The following is a 17,907-nucleotide window of genomic DNA, read 5'->3' as shown; positions in this document are numbered from 1 at the left end:
ACATTACCCGGTTCCGTTCTATTTCTTTTCAATCGAGCAGTCGCGGAGTGCACATGCACTAAAAAAAATTAAATTCCCAGTCCCAAATAAGTTCGAATCTTTAACTCGGGTACGCGTGCATCTTGCAAGTATTGCGATTCGATAGTGGAAAATTTAAATAAAGACACCCGCCAAAGCTTAGATCGAGTAAGTTTCCCGGCGAATTGGTTTTCTTTCTGTGTCTAACCCCCGCCCGTGTCTCAGGCAGCTGAAGAGGAAAAACTTAGAGTCGTCCCGGCTACGAAAGTGTTCCGGCCAGCAGCAAGTTATAGTATTTTTGTGGTTGGATTGGCAAGATTTCTACCGGCAACGGCCCGGGAAAAAATCCCAAAACCCCCAAGACGTTTTCGGGGCACAATCGTAAGGTAGATATTCTCGAGAACAGTGTATTTTTTTTTGGTATTTGCTGTAACCGTTCCCCAATCGTCAGGTTGTGCCCAGTTAGCAGTATGTAAGGTCGTCGAGACGAGGAGCATGTAAACCAGGTATCACCAACGGAAACCCACGTGCACGTACCGAGGAGCACCCCCTAGCTACAAGCGTACATAACCTGGTACCACCGAAATCCGGCGCCTGCACCGTGGAGCACCCCCATAAACGTCATGTGTACCTAACCCTGCACCAACAAACAAGCATGCGCAGCTAACCCTTTTGCACATGCGCGCATTTACGAGCCGCTACTTATGCACATGGACGTGTAAGCTTTTGGCGCACACTTACGCAGCGACACCGCGGGAAATCTCTAGGCCGCACATACACATCAGCAGCAGCCTTACCCCAATGCACATAGGCGCAAATTTTAACGGGGTTTAACCCTCTGCTATTTCTTTGTATTATCTCTGGCGATCAACCCAATCTTTTGCCCCAATTGCGAGCATATTTAACCTGCAATCACAGTGAACCCCAAGGGGGAAAAATATCTAGGGAAATTTTAAAATATAATGGAGCGAATCTTAATTAGTTTATTGTAGATACTACCTAAACTTAAATAACAATTTTGTGCCTCTAAAGAATCGGGACATAATGGCAAGAAAGTTTCTTTTAAATTGTTTTCAAAAAATATATTCTTAGTTCACTTTAACCCTTTGGTGCAAAACGCTATAATCTTTTTCCAGCACACCTGCGTCGGGAGATCGATCTTTCGCCGATGGAAAAGTTGCCGTGAGTTTGAAAACTAAATGTTTATTTTCTATATCCACATTTATCTTTTGAAAACTATACCAAACTTTTATTTGAACGTCCAAAAATAATAATAAACTAATCCCGAATCTAATGAACCATTAAATTAACGAAAATATTATCCAACAAATATTAAGTACTTAAAGAGAATTAACTTGAATATTAATTTTAAATTTTATCAAAAAAATATTTTATTAATCCTAATTAAATTAAACCAAACAAATTAAATTAATATTTCACCCTGAAACGAATTGAAATTCCAAACTTTGAAACAACCGCCATATCTTACAAAAACCATATATATATGTTCTCTTAATTAAGGTTATATACCATTGTTTAAACATTATTACTTTTTTTATACCTATTACTTTATCATGAATTACTATTACTGAACTACTGTTAATTATGTTTTCTTTCCTTGAATTTATTATAAAAATGGAAGCTTAAATTCCAAAATTTACTGAACTCCGCTGATGTTTTCTCGGTCGTAGGGTACAAAAGGGGTCACCAGAGTCATGCTCTTGCGGCGGGTGATCATAGGTAGGGTGGGCAACATGCGAGCACAATAACATCCGTGTCTTCGCTGCGTTAAGTTTTCTCCCTTTCTTTCCTTTCTTTTCTTTTCTTGAGTCTTTAAATTCTAATTCTTTCCGAATTTATTTATATTTCTTCCGGTTTAGTTAACTAACTTATAATTTTGTCGCAAGCACGCTCAATTCTTGGTCTGTTAATAATAATGTGTAGATGGTCTCAGGGTCAGTATAAAGCAAGAACAACACCCCCAAAGCCGACGAGTTAGTGCCGGACCCTAAAGCGTGCCCCGCAAGTACAGATCCTTCGATTCAAAACACTTCATTCGAATGTTACACGCTACATGGTCATGGGGTCAACAGGTTCAGGTCAACTTACAGGTGCAGGCAATGCAAAGGAAATCATCACTCCCTTCTTCATGTCCAACCGAATCCACAGGCTTCTGGGAATCTTGCCCAGATAGCGGAGGGGGACGAGCAAAACTTAAGCGCGTCTAACACAAAATCAGTGACACTCAGTCATGTGGCCCAAGGAGCGGGCACCCAAAAGGTTGTATGTGCACAAGGCACTGCAAAATCTACACACCAAACGGAATTTAAACGAAGCATATTACCAACTGCTATGGTGTATGTTAAAAACGCAAAAGGTGACCACGTAACATGCCGTCTTCTATTGGGCATGCCGTCTTCTGAGCGTTGCATCCAAGCTCTCGGATTGACACGGTCGGCATCACGCATTTTGGTTACGGGAATCTCTTCCGTAAAAGCAGACACTACAAGGGGATGCAGCACGCTGCAAATCAAGTCTCGCATATCCGATGATCGTTTGGTTGTCTATGCCCACGTGCTAGGCAGAATCACCTCATCTCTGGAGCGCCAAAATATCGACGCATCGACTCTCGAGGTATTTAAGGATCTGCAGCTGGCGGATACACTATTGGGAAGCGAACACGTATGGTCAGTGTTCACAGGACGAAAGATGTACGACAACAAGGGTAATCTTATCGCTATTTCGTCGGTATTCGGATGGGTTATCACTTCACTCATCATATCGAACGCAAGCAACGCTATTGCACTAACCACAACAATGGATATCGACAACACGCTTCAGAGGTTTTGGGAACTGGAGAACGTTCAAAGCAACACAAAATTGGAACCGGAAGACGACCAGGTCGAGAAGCACTTTCTCGCCACCCACAGTCGCGATGAAAACGGGAAGTATATCGTTGAACTTCCATTCAACACGGAAAGTCCTGAATTCGGAGAAACTCTACATGGAGCTCTTAAACGTTTCAAATCGGTGGAGCGACGACTACAACAAAACGAGCAGCTGCGGACACAGTACGTATACTTTATGCGGGAGTATATCAATCTGGGACACATGCGTGAGGTGCCGCCAGAGGAAATCGCTACTGGGAATCACTTCTTTCTTCCCCACCACCCAGTGCTAGGCCGAAAACTGCGAGTGGTCTTTGATGGATCCTTTCGCGACGCCAATGGTAAGGCCTTAAATGACACTCTTTTCACAGGGCCCAGTATCCAGCGCGATCTATTTGCTGTGTGCCTACGCTTTCGAATGTACAAGTTCGCATTCTCAGCGGACATCGTTAAAATGTTCCGCCAAATATGGGTAAACGAAAAGCACAGAAACTACCAGAAGATCGTTTGGAGAGAGGATCCATCCGATCCGATCAAGCATTTCCAATTGTGCACTGTAACCTACGGAACGTCATGTGCACCATTCCTGGCGGTACGAGTGCTGGAACAACTCGCCCTGGATCATCAAGACGAATACCCGAATGCTTCAAAAATCCTACTGGAGGATTTTTATGTCGATGATGTTCTTACTGCATCAAACAATGAGGATGAACTACGTCGAAACCGAGAAAAGTTGATTCAGCTGATGTCGCGCGCAAATCTTGAACTCGGGAAATGGGTATCTAATACCTTATTCATACAATCGGATGATACCAACGCACAATCGTCGCCAGTTAAAGTTCTCGGACTATACTGGGATCCTGGAAAAGACATTCTAACGTACAACATTGGTCTAGCAGCAAATCCTGACTGCACAAAGAGACAAGTCTTGTCCGACGTCTCCAGGATATTTGATCCTCTCGGACTCTTGGCACCCATTGTAATCCAATTTAAGATTATTTTCCAAAAACTCTGGCTCTTAAACTTAGATTGGGATGACCCGCTCCCAACTAAACTAGCGGACAACTGGCTGAAGTGGAGAGCAGATCTAGACACTCTACAAAAATTCCAACTACCACGCTTCGTTGCCAACGACGCAGACAATATCGAACTTCACGGATTTTCGGATGCCTCAACTAGGGCGTATGCTGCTGTGGTGTACAGCAGAGTTACCAATGACGACGGATTCATCTCGGTGTCCCTTGTGGCTGCGAAGACAAGGGTGGCGCCACTGAAACAACAATCTTTGCCACGCCTGGAGCTTTGCGCAGCACTTCTTCTAAGCCAACTCATTCGTTCGATCTCTTCTGGATTACGCCACAAGAACATAACTGTTTTTGCCTGGTCCGACTCCTCAATAGTGCTCTCCTGGTTATCTTATGCACCAGCCCAACTAAAGACTTTTGTTGGAAACAGAACGTCGGAAATCCTTAAAACTCTTCCTAGGAAGGCCTGGCGGCACGTAGACTCCAAATCAAACCCAGCTGACTGCGCTTCCAGGGGTCTGACGGCTGCTGACCTCATCGACTTCCATTTGTGGTGGAATGGACCTTTGTGGCTTCGGGACAAGGATCAATACCTGGTAAAGTTGAGCGATTCACGTTTTGGTTTATCTCTTTCAAACAAACGCATTCAAGGAGAAGTCAAGTCCAACTGTTTGGCTACAGTGGCAGCTGCAACTCAGGTTCATCCACTCGATGAGCTGATCGCACGAGTATCTTCTTGGCTCAAGCTGGTTTACATTGTCGCCTATGTGAAGCGATTCATTCAACGCGCACAAAACCCGTCCTGCGATAGGGCCTCAAAAGCTCTTACATTTGAAGAGATTAAGGCAGCAAGGATCATTTGTATAAAACACGCGCAACGCTGTTTCCACGAGGACTACCAATTGCTCCTTGCCAAGAAACCCCTAAGGAACCGATCGCAGCTGGTCAAACTTGCACCAATGATAGACGAAAACGATTTGCTGAGGGTAGGCGGAAGACTGCACCAATCGCAGTTGACACGAGGGGCAAAACACCCAGTTTTGCTACCAAAAACGCACCGAATCTCGAAGCTGATTCTGGAACACGAGCACCGAGTAAATCTTCACCCTGGCGTTTCTTCCCTGTTTGTAATCGTTCGTCAGAGATTCTGGATACTTGGAGCACGTAATCTCATTCGCAGAATAACACACGACTGTTTATCCTGCTTTCGTCAACGCCACCACACCGCTCAACAACAAATGGCTGATTTACCGTGCGTGTCACTCAAGCCCTTCCATTCGTCAATGCTGGTTGCGACTATGCAGGTCCAATCCTTCTAAAGGATGCCAAAGTTCGGAAGCCCCGTATCAGCAAGGGCTACATTTGCCTGTTCGTCTGCATGGTCACCTCGGCCATACACCTGGAACTTGTCACAGACTTGACTACAGAAACCTTCTTGGCTGCCTTGCGGCGCTTCATATCCCTACGTGGCAAGTGCAGCAAGATCTACAGCGACAACGGAACCAACTTTATTGGAGCTAAGCGATCCCTCAACGAAATGCAAGAATTGCTTTCATCACAGCGACACAAGGACATCGTCACATCCACTTTGGCGGATGACGGAATTCAGTGGGTAATCATTCCCCCTAGAGCTCCTCATTGGGGAGGGAAATGGGAGTCGGCAGTTCGCTGTGTCAAACTGCATCTGCGCCGAGTCACCGGCAACTCAACGCTCACCTTCGAACAGATGCGCACCTTGCTTGCTCAAATCAGCGCAGTGATAAATTCACGCCCCTTATGCTACACATCTGATACCGAAGACAACTACTTATCACCCGCCCACTTCTTAATTGGGCGACCGTTAACCACCGTGCCAGATCCTGACTTAAGCCACATCCCTGTGCGCCGATTAGGATATTGGCAAAGCGTCCAGGCTATGCTTCAAGGATTCTGGAAGAAATGGCACCAGGAGTATCTGACTACTCTGCAACAACGTCCGAAATGGACCAGTTCAACACCCAACCTCTCGATCGATGATGTAGTTCTCGTTAAGGAGTCCAATACACCACCAGCATCTTGGCACATCGCACGGGTTATGGAAACCTATCCAGGCAAGGACAACCTCGTTCGAGCAGTCAAATTGAAGACCTCAACAGGAGAGATGACCAGGCCAATCACGAAGATTGCCGTCTTGCCCAATTCAGAAACTGTGTTTCAGGGCGGGCCGGGATGTTCATGAACGGTTGTTGTCTTTAATAAACTCTCATATTTAGGCGCATAGTGCCATCTCTATCCTATGTAACATGTAACATACATATATATATCTACTTTTTCGATTCTGGCAACGCTGCTACGTCGGCGTCTTTTTGTGAAATTCAGATCAGTATCAAATAGGCTTCGAAACCGTCAAGAATAAAATTGCATACAGTCCACACATCCAAGTCTTTGGATGATTTTGTTGTTATCTGCATTAAAATATATAACTTTAAAGGTAGTAAAAAATATGACCGTTTTTATGTCATTGATTTTAATTTTGCGAAGGTTTACTGAAATGGGCCTTCTTTCCATCTTTAAAAGCCCATAACTTGGTCAAATGAACTCGGATTTCGATATGGCATACCTTTATGGCATTGATTTTAATTTTGCGAAGGTTTACTGAAATGGGCTTTCTTTCCATCTTTAAAAGCCCATAACTTGGTCAAATGAACTCGGATTTCGATATGGTATACCTTTATGGGCTTGTGCAATGATTATGTTGTTATCTGCATAAAAATATATAACTTTAAAGGTAGTAAAAAATATGACCGCTTTTTTTGTCATTGACTTTAATTTTGCAATGGTTTACTGAAATGGGCCTTCTTTCCACCTTTAGAAGCCGATAACTTGGTCAAATGAAAGCGGATTTTGATGTGGCATACATTAATGGGCTTGTTGGGTGATTTTGTTGTTATCTGCAATAAAATATATAACTTTAAAGGTAGTAAAAATATGACCGTTTTTATGTCATTGATTTTAATTTTGCGAGGGCTTACTGAAATGGGCCTTCTTTTCATCTTTAAAAGCCCATAACTTGGTCAAATGAACTCGGATTTCGATATGGCATACCTTTATGGGCTTGTTGGATGATAATGTAGTAATCTGTTTTAAAATATATAACTTTAAAGGTAGTTAAAAATGTGACCGTTTTAATGTCATTGATTTTAATTTTGCGAGGGTTTACTGAAATGGGCATTCTTTCCATCTTTAAAAGCCCATAACTTGGTCAAATGAACTCGGATTTCGATATGGCATACCTTTATGGGCTTGTTGGATGATTTTGTTGTTATCTGCATTAAAATATATAACTTTAAAGGTAGTAAAAAATATGACCGTTTTTATGTCATTGATTTTAATTTTGCGAGGGTTTACTGAAATGGGCATTCTTTCCATCTTTAAAAGCCCATAACTTGGTCAAATGAACTCGGATTTCGATATGGCATACCTTTATGGGCTTGTTGGATGATTTTGTTGTTATCTGCATTAAAATATATAACTTTAAAGGTAGTAAAAAATATGACCGTTTTTATGTCATTGATTTTAATTTTCCAAAGTGTCGACGGTCGAACATTGTAATCGATAGGTAGACTAAGTATTGTAAGAGAAATCTAGTATTTGTTAATTTATCCGATCTCGTATGGATTTCTTGGCCCTTGAAGTGCGGGCCTACTAATATCGGTTTAATGGATGCCGCCATAAATTGTGCTTTTCATTGTCTTGTGAATCGTAGGAGGGCACACTGCGGTAAGATTAAGTTAGTTTGCAATGTATGAGGCTGATTTGAATTGTTAACAGAATAAAACGATCGCCCCGAGCGACTGCCACGAGCGCCTACAGGCGCACGCCGCCCTTAAAGTTCACCCTCTCTTCGGACCTACGCGTGTGGGGTAGTCGTTAACAAGGCAACTCCATATGATGCAAGACAACTCCTTTTATTCGCAGTCCTAGGGGGACTGTAAGGGCAACTTGCGCTGGAGGACGGCTTGACGACCAGCTAGAGAGTTGCCAGGAGCAATTCCCGTACCAGTAGAGGAGTCGCAGGCAGCGACATAGACGGGCGCAGACAGCGCCGAACACTGGGTACGGACGGAGTCGCAGTCAGCGACAGGGAGACGCAGGCCGCGTCAGTTAAGGAGACCGCAGACAGCGGTCAGGAGGCGCAAGGAGCGCCAAGCAGCGGGCCGCAGACAGCGGGCCAGAAGACGCAAGGAGCGTCAAGCATCGCCTGCCGCAGCCAGCGGCCAGAAGGCACAGGTGCCGCCATTTTGGAGAGCGCTGAGGCAGCGCCGTATTTGGACCTGTTAGGATGCAGCATTCCCCGAAGAGGAGCTCGCGGCTGAGAGGAGGGGAAGCCACCCCTACAGCATCGCGAGCGGATCAGCAGCCAGTGAGTAGTGGAGCAGAAAACCGGCCGCGAGTGAACATAACCTCGGCGGCGGCCATTTCTAGCCCAGCCACTACGGTGACTACAGTAGCGTCCCAACCGAGGAGTACTGCTGTCACAGCTGCGGGATCAGAGCGGGAGACGAACCAGTCCCTCACGTCGGACCTTTTGAAAAGGATTGCGGCGTTGGAGGAGGAGCTAAAGCAGGTTAAAGCCCTGAACAGTGTGAGCACCGCCAATTGCGCGCCAATCGCAGTTGGCCCAAGCGCAGATGGCGCCATCAGTGGAGCGTCGGGGCGGCCGCCATCTTGGAGCGGACCGCCATTAGCCACATCTAACGGTGAGGCCTCAACTAACGGGGTCGGGCCGGTCCCACATAGCGGTGTCGGTGCGAGCAGTGCGGCCTGCACGCTGCCGACATCTTGGAGTGGACCGCCATTGCTAACGACTAGCAATCATTTTGTGGAGCCACTGTGTGCTACAAGTGTTGCGCAGACAGCGCATGGATTCGTGCTACCGGGCGGGAGCACCCACAACGTGGCAACAGCATTGCCATTTGTTGGGTCCTACGCCCCGATAACGCCGAATGAATCCCAAAGAGTGTACGGGCCAAGGAAGCTTCCGGACCTGCCTGTATTTGGAGGGCAGCCCGAGGAGTGGCCGATCTTTAACTGTGCGTTTGTGGAGACGACCCAAGCATACAACTGCACAGACTTGGAGAACAACCAGAGGTTGTTGAAGGCGCTGAAGGATGAAGCACGAGAGACAGTGAAGTCGCTGCTGATTCACCCTGGGAACGTCAGCGCCGTGATGGAGCAGCTGCGCTTTAGGTTCGGCCGACCGGAGCAGCTTATACGCAGCCAGCTGAACAGCGTGCGAGAGGTGCCGCCGATTTCGGAGCAGCACCTGGCGAGGATCGTTCCCTTCGCAACCCGAGTGAGTAACCTCACGGCCTTCTTGCAGTCAGCGAAGGCGGAGCAGCACCTGCGGAACCCAACGCTAATGGAGGAGCTTGTGGCAGAGCTTCCTACGAGCAAGAGAGTAGACTGGGCCAGGCACGCTGCATCGATCGAGCCCTTTCCCACTGTGGCGCACTTCAGCGTGTGGCTGCAGGAGTACGCAAACGTCGTGTGTACGGTTTTGGACGTCGAGGGAAAGGAGCCGAGGCGTCGAGTTCTACATGCGAGCGTCGACCAGAACGGATGCGATCAACAGGATGATCGGCATGGAGGTTGTCCAATTTGTGGAGGGCAACATGCTGCGACGAGCTGCAGGGAGTTCATTGGAGCTTCGCCACCGGGTAGGTGGAGCATGGTGAGGAGGCATCGGCTCTGCTTCACATGCTTACGGAGTGGACATACGACCAGAACCTGCGATGTACATGGCGAGTGCCAGATCAACGGATGCCGCAGATTGCATCACCGTCTGCTACATGGTGCGGACGAGGAGCGAAGATGGCCGGCGCAGCGAGGTGGCTTCAGGAGCCACAACGGAGGCAGTAGTTTCCAGACGCGGCCCGGACAGGAGGTCTTCGCCACGAGGTGGTTACAGGGACCACGAGGGGAGCCTACAGTCGGCTGTCCCCAGAAACAGCCTGGAGATAAGGGCCCCGCATCCAGCGGAGGCGCCCGTGCAGAGGAACTTAAACTGCGTTGACGCCGAGGGAGGCCGACTTTTGTTCCGTATACTGCCAGTAACGCTGTACGGAGCTGGTCGCCAGGTGGATACATACGCGCTCTTGGATGAAGGATCCTCCGTCACGATGATCGATGACGAGCTACGGAGGGATCTGGGAGTGCGAGGCGTGCATCGACAGCTGAATATACAATGGTTTGGAGGAAGGGCCAGCAGAGAGCCCAGCAACGTGGTGAGCCTAGAGATAAGTGGAGCTGGGAAGTCCACTCGCCACGCTTTGAGGAACGTGTACTCCGTTTCGAGCCTGAGTCTGCCAATGCAGACGTTAGGTCGACGAGATGTCCAGGGCGTGCATAAGGATGCGCGTCTGCCGATGAAGCCCTACATCAACGTGGTGCCTAAGTTGCTCATCGGACTGGACCATGGACATTTGGGATTGCCACTTAGGACGAGGCGGTTTGCCAGAGAGGGACCGTATGCGGCCGCAACCGAGCTTGGATGGGTTGTGTTTGGGCCAGTAAGTGGGCAATCGACTACGCCGTCACCGAGGTCCTGCCTTCTAGCCGTGTCAATGGATGATACGATGGAAAAGATGGTGGAGGACTACTTCGAGATGGAAAGCTTTGGTGTGAAGCTCGCGCCACAGGTCGCAGGCAGCGATGACGCGCGGGCACAAAGGATCCTCGAAGATACCACGGTGAAAGTGGGGCGTCGCTACCAGACGGGATTACTCTGGAAGGACGACTACGCTGTGCTGCCACGGAGCTATGAGATGGCGCACAGACGGCTGATCAATGTGGAGAAGAAGTTGAAGCGCAACGGGCAGTTGGCGCTGGAATACGATCGTATCATCAAGGATTACGTATCCAAAGGATATGCGAGGAAGCTGCAGCAGGATGAGGTCGCGGTGACGAGCGACCGGCTATGGTATTTGCCACATTTTGGTGTCGAAAACCCGAACACGCCCGGTAAGGTCCGGCTTGTGTTCGATGCTGCAGCCAAGGTTGGAGGAACCTCGCTAAATTCGGCGCTGGACAAGGGGCCTCAGCATTACAAGCCCTTGCCAGCCGTGCTCTTCCACTTCAGGGAAGGAGCAGTCGGAGTCTGCGGTGACATCAAGGAGATGTTCCACCAAGTGCTGATCCCCGAGGATCGATGTTCCCAACGATTCCTTTAGAGAGATGGCAACGACGATCGAGACCCGGATGTGTACGAGATGAACGTAATGACCTTTGGAGCAGCCTGCTCGCCGAGTGCTGCGCATTACGTAAAGACGGTGAATGCCGTGAAGTTTCGGGATTCGGACCCGAGGGCAGTCAAGGCCATCATCGACTACCACTACGTCGATGACTATGTGGACAGTTTCGCTACAGAGAGCGAAGCTATAAGTGTATCTACCCGAGTGAAGGAGATACATGCGGAGGCTGGATTCGAGTTATGCCAGTTTTCATCCAGCTCACCCATCGTGGAAGCGGCGTTGGGACCACCCGGACAAGTCAAGAGCGTCGGATGGGGTGAGGCTGAGCAGAAGATCCTTGGAATGCGCTGGCAGGTAGCCACGGACGACTTCAGATTCAACGTGGAGTATCACCGAGTGCCAAGTAGCGTTCTAAGTGGAGATCGAGTCCCTACAAAGAGGGAGTATTTGAGCCTGCTGATGTCAACGTTCGACCCATTGGGATTCCTGTGCTGCCTGATGATTACAGCGAAGCTGTTGTTGAGAGAGATCTGGAGGCAGAAGATCCAGTGGGACGAACCACTACCCGAGGAGATAGGCAGAGCCTTTGCGGTCTGGCGCAGGGAGATGGACGCTGTGGGACAGTTCCGATGCCCTCGTCACTATTTCGGGCATGGAGCAGTCCGGACCGTCGAGTTGCACGTGTTCGTGGATGCAAGTCAATCTGCATTCGCGGCGTTGGCCTATTGGAGGGTCACGTACGAGGATGACAACGTGATGGTTAGCTTCGTGTGCGCAAAGACGAAGTGCGCGCCGATGAGAACGATGTCGATCCCAAGGTTGGAGCTGCAGGCAGCGGTTCTTGGAACCAGACTGATGAACACTGTCCAGGAGGAGCACAGTGTGGACATCAGCGAGACGGTGTTGTGGACGGACTCAAAGACGGTGCTGAGATGGATCGGCAGCACCCACCGCCGGTACAAGCAGTTTGTTGGCAACAGAGTGGCGGAGATTTTGGAGTCGTCGAAGGTTTCCCAGTGGAGATGGGTACCTACAGCTGACAACGCAGCGGATGATGCGACGCGGTCGCGGAATAAGGCGGACCTTAGCCCGGAGTCACGTTGGCTAAGCGGACCCGCATTTTTGAGGCAGCCAGCGAACGGCTGGCCGGCGCCTGAGGAGGGAACCGATCGTGTTCCAGATGGGCCTGATGAAGAGGAGACGCCCAGTGAGTTTGCATTGGTGCCCGCAAATGAATTCTCCATTCCGTTCCAGAGATTCTCGGGCTTCAGTCGCCTGAAGAGGACCACAGCCTGGGTCTTGAGGTTTGCGCGTTGGTGTCGCAAGCAGAGAAGCGAGATCGAGGAGTACGGACTCACTGCAACGGAGTGTGAGGCCGCGGAGAACCTGTTAGTCAGACACGCCCAGTTGGAATCATTCCCCGACGAGATGAGGTCGGCGGAATGTGGAAAGGACGTCGCCAGCTCGAGTGAGATTCGAGGTCTGGCGCCTTACGTGGATGAACAAGGAGTTCTGCGAGTTTATGGCAGAGTTGATGCCGCGCTGTGCATGCCGTACAGTGCGAGGAGGCCCGTAATACTGTCACACAGGCACAGTCTTACGGATTTGATTGTGAGGCACTTTCATGCCCAGATGAAGCATCAAAACGTGGATGCGACGATTGCTCAGATTCGGACGAGATTCTGGGTCACGAAGATGAGACGAGTGCTGAAGGAAGTAATCTCGTCGTGCAACGAGTGCAAGTTGCAGCGAACGCGGCCGATGCCGCCGATAATGGGACCCCTACCAGAGGATCGACTGGAAGCGGGAGGATGGCCATTCAAGTACACCGGATTGGACTACTTTGGGCCACTGCTGGTGACTGTATCCCGTCACAGAGAGAAGCGTTGGGTCGCCTTGTTCACATGCTTGACGACAAGGGCGATTCATCTGGAGTTGGCTCATGACCTGTCGACGGATTCCTGCATAATAGCGATCAGGAACTTCGTCTGCCGTAGAGGACCAGTACATAGACTGCGGAGTGATAACGGCAAGAACTTCGTGGGAGCTGACAGGGAGGCCAAGCGATTTGGAGACGTGTTCGAGACGGAGAGGATACAGAGTGAGTTGTCCAGCAGAAGCATTGAATGGGACTTCAATTGCCCATCGAACCCGTCTGAGGGCGGAGTATGGGAGCGGATGGTGCAGTGCGTCAAACGAGTGCTGCGCCATACCCTGAAGGAAGTTGCGCCGAGGGATCATGTGTTGGAGAGTTTCCTGATCGAGGCGGAGAATGTAGTCAACTCGCGTCCGCTCACCCACTTGCCGGTGGATGCGGACCAAGAGGCGCCGTTGACGCCAAATGATCTGCTCAAGGGAGCAGCTAACCTGCCGACTACGCCTGGATTGGATGCGGAGCTGCCCGAGGAGGGTTCTACGCGAAAGCAGTGGAGGATTGCTCGCATGCTGCGAGACCGTTTCTGGAGGAGGTGGGTCCTGGAGTACCTGCCTACGCTTGTGCGCCGCGAGAAGTGGTGCCGGAGAACGGAGCCCATCCGCCAGGGCGATATGGTCTTCGTCTGCGATCCTGCCTTGCCCAGACGAGAGTGGCGCAAGGGAATCGTGGAGGAGGTCTACAGCGGAGCTGATGGAGTCGTCAGACGCGCTACTGTGCGCGTGAACGACAATGGCCTATCTCGGACAATGTTGCGGCCCGTCTCAAAACTTGCAGTTTTGGATTTGAGTGAAGCGGTTCTTCACGGGGTCGGGGATGTCGACGGTCGAACATTGTAATCGATAGGTAGACTAAGTATTGTAAGAGAAATCTAGTATTTGTTAATTTATCCGATCTCGTATGGATTTCTTGGCCCTTGAAGTGCGGGCCTACTAATATCGGTTTAATGGATGCCGCCATAAATTGTGCTTTTCATTGTCTTGTGAATCGTAGGAGGGCACACTGCGGTAAGATTAAGTTAGTTTGAAATGTATGAGGCTGATTTGAATTGTTAACAGAATAAAACGATCGCCCCGAGCGACTGCCACGAGCGCCACCAGGCGCACGCCGCCCTTAAAGTTCACCCTCTCTTCGGACCTACGCGTGTGGGGTAGTCGTTAACAAGGCAACTCCATATGATGCAAGACACAAAGGTTTGTGACGAACCCGCCTAGAAGGCGCGTGCGCCACAATAAGTACTACTTTCGTTATTATAGCTTTAAGAGAAATACAGTGAATTATAATAAATGTTAAGTTTAATTAAGAATAAATAAGTCATAGCTAAGTTCAGAACCCTGGGCGGCAACGCCAACCGATAGTTCATCAAGACATGTTGAATACTAGAAAAGCGAAGGAGCTAAAATACCAGAAGTAGGAAAATACTAGAAATCCCGAACAAAGGAAAAGGCCGGAAAATGAGGGAGGGTCACGCGGCGATCGTGGCGGGTCTCTTCTCTCGGGATCGCGGAACGGAAAAGACGTGTGATTCGGACACGGCTTCGCGAGGTTTTGAAAGTCACGCGTGCTCCTCGAGATAGCCGAACGGAGGCGATCAAGTTCTGCGGAGTGGCCACGCGGACGATTACAAGGCACACAGATATATATAAGCAAGTCAGCTAAGGTTAGTACGATCAGATTCTCATGTGCTCGAGACGGTGTAGCGGACCCGAGTGAGGACAAATTGAATAAACGGTGAAGAATATCTAATTGCATCTCTCGATCGTGTGTTTCCTTCTCGGAGTTAGGTACCAAAGCTAACCTAACTTTACCCCGCTCACACCGCTGCTTCGGACCTGGATGTGGACCCCCTTCCCGTCCGGTCCAGTAGTTTTCCTACCTCTGTAGTTTTTGGGATTCGCGCGTGGACACCCTTCCCGCCTAATCCGCAAGCCTAGTTTTCCTGCCTCCCCCGTAGTTTTGGGATTCGTGCGTGGACACCCTTCCCGCCGTATCCACAAGCCTTGTCTCCCTGTCTCCTCCGTAGTTTTGGGATTCGTGCGTGGACGCCCTTCCCGCCGTATCCGCAATCCTAGCTTTCCCACCGCCTCCGTAGTTTTTGGGATTTGCGCGTGGACACCCTTCCCGCCTTATCCGCAAGCCTAGTTTTCCTGCCTCCCCCGTAGTTTTGGGATTCGTGCGTGGACACCCTTCCCGCCGTATCCACAAACCTAGTTTCCCTGCCTCCCCCGTAGTTTTGGGATTTGCGCGTGGACACCCTTCCCGCCTTATCCACAATCCTAGTTCCTTCGCCATCCTGGGGCTCGTGCGCGACCCCGCCCATCGTGCTGACTTACGCCCGCAAAGTAATCTCCCGGCTTGGCCTCGCCCGAAGGTCCAGCCCGGTGGATTTTTCGCCTCCGACACGAAACCCAAGACTTACGCCCGCAAAGTAACCTCCCGGCTTGGCCTCGCCCGAAGGTCCAGCCCGGTGGATTTTTCGCCTCTGACGCGAAGTGCAAGACTCCGGCCAGCCCGTTAGGTCGCAGCCCAGGAATCGGACTCTGCATAACCAACGTCATCTGCTTTTCTTCGACGTAAATATGGACCTCTGGTGAAGACTCCCCTCAAAGTTACCCGATCCCCCTGTGGAGTGGAACCCTCTAGTCCGGCGTTTCGGTGATTTACAAATTTTCTTGTAAAGGACTCTGGATCCGACTGAGATCTGTATCCCGGCCGAGAAAGCATCCTTACAGGTTTACTGAAATGGGCCTTCTTTCCATCTTTAAAAGCCCATAGCTTGGTCAAATGATCTCGGATTTCGGTATGGCATACCTTTACGGGCTTGTGGAATGATTATGTTGTTATCTGCATTAAAATATATAACTTTAAAGGTAGTACAACATATGACCGTTTTTATGTCATTGACTTTAATTTTGCGAAGTTTTACTGAAATGGGCCTTCTTTCCATCTTTAAAAGCCCATAACTTGGTCAAATGAACTCGGATTTCGATATGGCATACCTTTATGGGCTTGTGGAATGATTATGTTGCTATCTGCATTAAAATATATAACTTTAAAGAAAGTAAAAAAAATGACCGTTTTTATGTCATTGATTTTAATTTTGCGAAGGTTTACTGAAATGGGCCTTCCTTCCATCTTTAAAAGCCCATAACTTGGTCAAATGAACTCGAATTTCGATATGGCATACCTTTATGGGCTTGTTGGATGATTTTGTTGTTATCTGCATTAAAATATTTAACTTAAAGGTAGTACAAAATTTGATCGTTTTTATGTCATTGATTTTAATTTTTTGAAGGTTTACTGAAATGGGCCTTCATTCCATCTTTAAAAGCCCATAACTTGGTCAAATGAACTCGGATTTCGATATGGCATACCTTTATGGGCTTGTGGAATGATTATGTTGTTATCTGCATTAAAATATATAACTTAAAAGGAAGTAAAAAAAATGACCGTTTTTATGTCATTGATTTTAATTTTGCGAAGGTTTACTGAAATGGGCCTTCTTTCCATCTTTAAAAGCCCATAACTTGGTCAAATGAACTCGGATTTCGATATGGCATACCTTTATGGGCTTGTTGGATGATTTTGTTGTTATCTGCATAAAAATATATAACTTTAAAGGTAGTAAAAAATATGACCGTTTTTATGTCATTGATTTTAATTTTGAGAAGGCTTACTGAAATGGGCCTTCTTTCCATCTTTAAAAGCCCATAACTTGGTCAAATGAACTCGGATTTCGATATGGCATACCTTTATGGGCTTGTGGAATGATTATGTTGTTATCGGCATTAAAATATATAACTTAAAAGGAAGTAAAAAAAATGACCGTTTTTATGTCATTGATTTTAATTTTGCGAAGGTTTACTGAAATGGGCCTTCTTTCCATCTTTAAAAGCCCATAACTTGGTCAAATGAACTCGGATTTCGATATGGCATACCTTTATGGCATTGATTTTAATTTTGCGAAGGTTTACTGAAATGGGCCTTCTTTCCATCTTTAAAAGCCCATAACTTGGTCAAATGAACTCGGATTTCGATATGGCATACCTTTATGGGCTTGTGGAATGATTATGTTGTTATCTGCATTAAAATATATAACTTTAAAGGAAGTAAAAAAAATGACCGTTTTTATGTCATTGATTTTAATTTTGCGAAGGTTTACTGAAATGGGCCTTCTTTCCATCTTTAAAAGCCCATATCTTGCTCAAATGAACTCGGATTTCGATATGGCATACCTTTATGGGCTTGTTGGATGATTTTGTTGTTATCTGCATTAAAATATATAACTTTAAAGGTAGTAAAAAATATGACCGTTTTTATGTCATTGATTTTAATTTTGCGAGGGTTTACTGAAATGGGCCTTCTTTCCATCTTTAAAAGCCCATAACTTGGTCAAATGAACTCGGATTTTGATATGGCATACCTTTATGGGCTTGTTGGATGATTTTGTTGTTATCTGCATTAAAATATATAACTTTAAAGGTAGTAAAAAATATGACCGTTTTTATGTCATTGATTTTAATTTTGCAAAGGTTTGTGACGAACCCGCCTAGAAGGCGCGTGCGCCACAATAAGTACTACTTTCGTTATTATAGCTTTAAGAGAAATACAGTGAATTATAATAAATGTTAAGTTTAATTAAGAATAAATAAGTCATAGCTAAGTTCAGAACCCTGGGCGGCAACGCCAACCGATAGTTCATCAAGACATGTTGAATACTAGAAAAGCGAAGGAGCTAAAATACCAGAAGTAGGAAAATACTAGAAATCCCGAACAAAGGAAAAGGCCGGAAAATGAGGGAGGGTCACGCG

At 47.8% G+C, this 17,907-nt stretch overlaps 3 protein-coding genes across 3 annotated transcripts; all 3 read left to right on the top strand.

Annotated features, from left to right (window-relative positions):
• The first annotated feature begins 2,427 nt into the window (after positions 1-2,427).
• LOC118879778 (uncharacterized) lies at positions 2,428-6,149 on the top strand. The gene is made up of 2 exons (XM_070999416.1): positions 2,428-5,095; positions 5,236-6,149. The coding sequence occupies exons 1-2, from the start codon at positions 2,428-2,430 to the stop codon at positions 6,147-6,149; spliced, it is 3,582 nt and encodes a 1,193-aa protein (XP_070855517.1).
• Positions 6,150-8,252: 2,103 nt separating this feature from the next.
• LOC139355096 (uncharacterized) lies at positions 8,253-11,142 on the top strand. Its single transcript, XM_070999415.1, has 2 exons — positions 8,253-9,630; positions 9,698-11,142. Exons 1-2 carry the CDS (start codon positions 8,253-8,255, stop codon positions 11,140-11,142), a joined length of 2,823 nt encoding a protein of 940 aa, XP_070855516.1.
• Positions 11,143-11,181: 39 nt separating this feature from the next.
• Positions 11,182-13,935, top strand: LOC139355095 (uncharacterized). The gene has a single exon (XM_070999414.1). It carries the CDS (start codon positions 11,182-11,184, stop codon positions 13,933-13,935), a length of 2,754 nt encoding a protein of 917 aa, XP_070855515.1.
• The last annotated feature ends 3,972 nt before the right edge of the window (positions 13,936-17,907 follow it).

The sequence above is a fragment of the Drosophila suzukii genome, unplaced genomic scaffold (assembly GCF_043229965.1).
Source record: "Drosophila suzukii unplaced genomic scaffold, CBGP_Dsuzu_IsoJpt1.0 scf_8, whole genome shotgun sequence".
Classification (NCBI taxonomy): domain Eukaryota; kingdom Metazoa; phylum Arthropoda; class Insecta; order Diptera; family Drosophilidae; genus Drosophila; species Drosophila suzukii.
Note: the sequence above shows the minus strand (reverse complement) of the source record. Positions and strands in the feature narration are given on the sequence as shown.

Bases quoted from the DNA above. Each gene is read 5' to 3' on its own strand.
- LOC118879778 (XM_070999416.1), top strand. From the start codon at position 2,428: ATGCCGTCTTCTGAGCGTTGCATCCAAGCTCTCGGATTGACACGGTCG. The intron at 5,096-5,235 runs GTAATCTCATTC...GCGACTATGCAG, and splicing joins ATTCTGGATACTTGGAGCAC to GTCCAATCCTTCTAAAGGAT.
- LOC139355096 (XM_070999415.1), top strand. From the start codon at position 8,253: ATGCAGCATTCCCCGAAGAGGAGCTCGCGGCTGAGAGGAGGGGAAGCC. The intron at 9,631-9,697 runs GTAGGTGGAGCA...ACATACGACCAG, and splicing joins CATTGGAGCTTCGCCACCGG to AACCTGCGATGTACATGGCG.
- LOC139355095 (XM_070999414.1), top strand. From the start codon at position 11,182: ATGAACGTAATGACCTTTGGAGCAGCCTGCTCGCCGAGTGCTGCGCAT.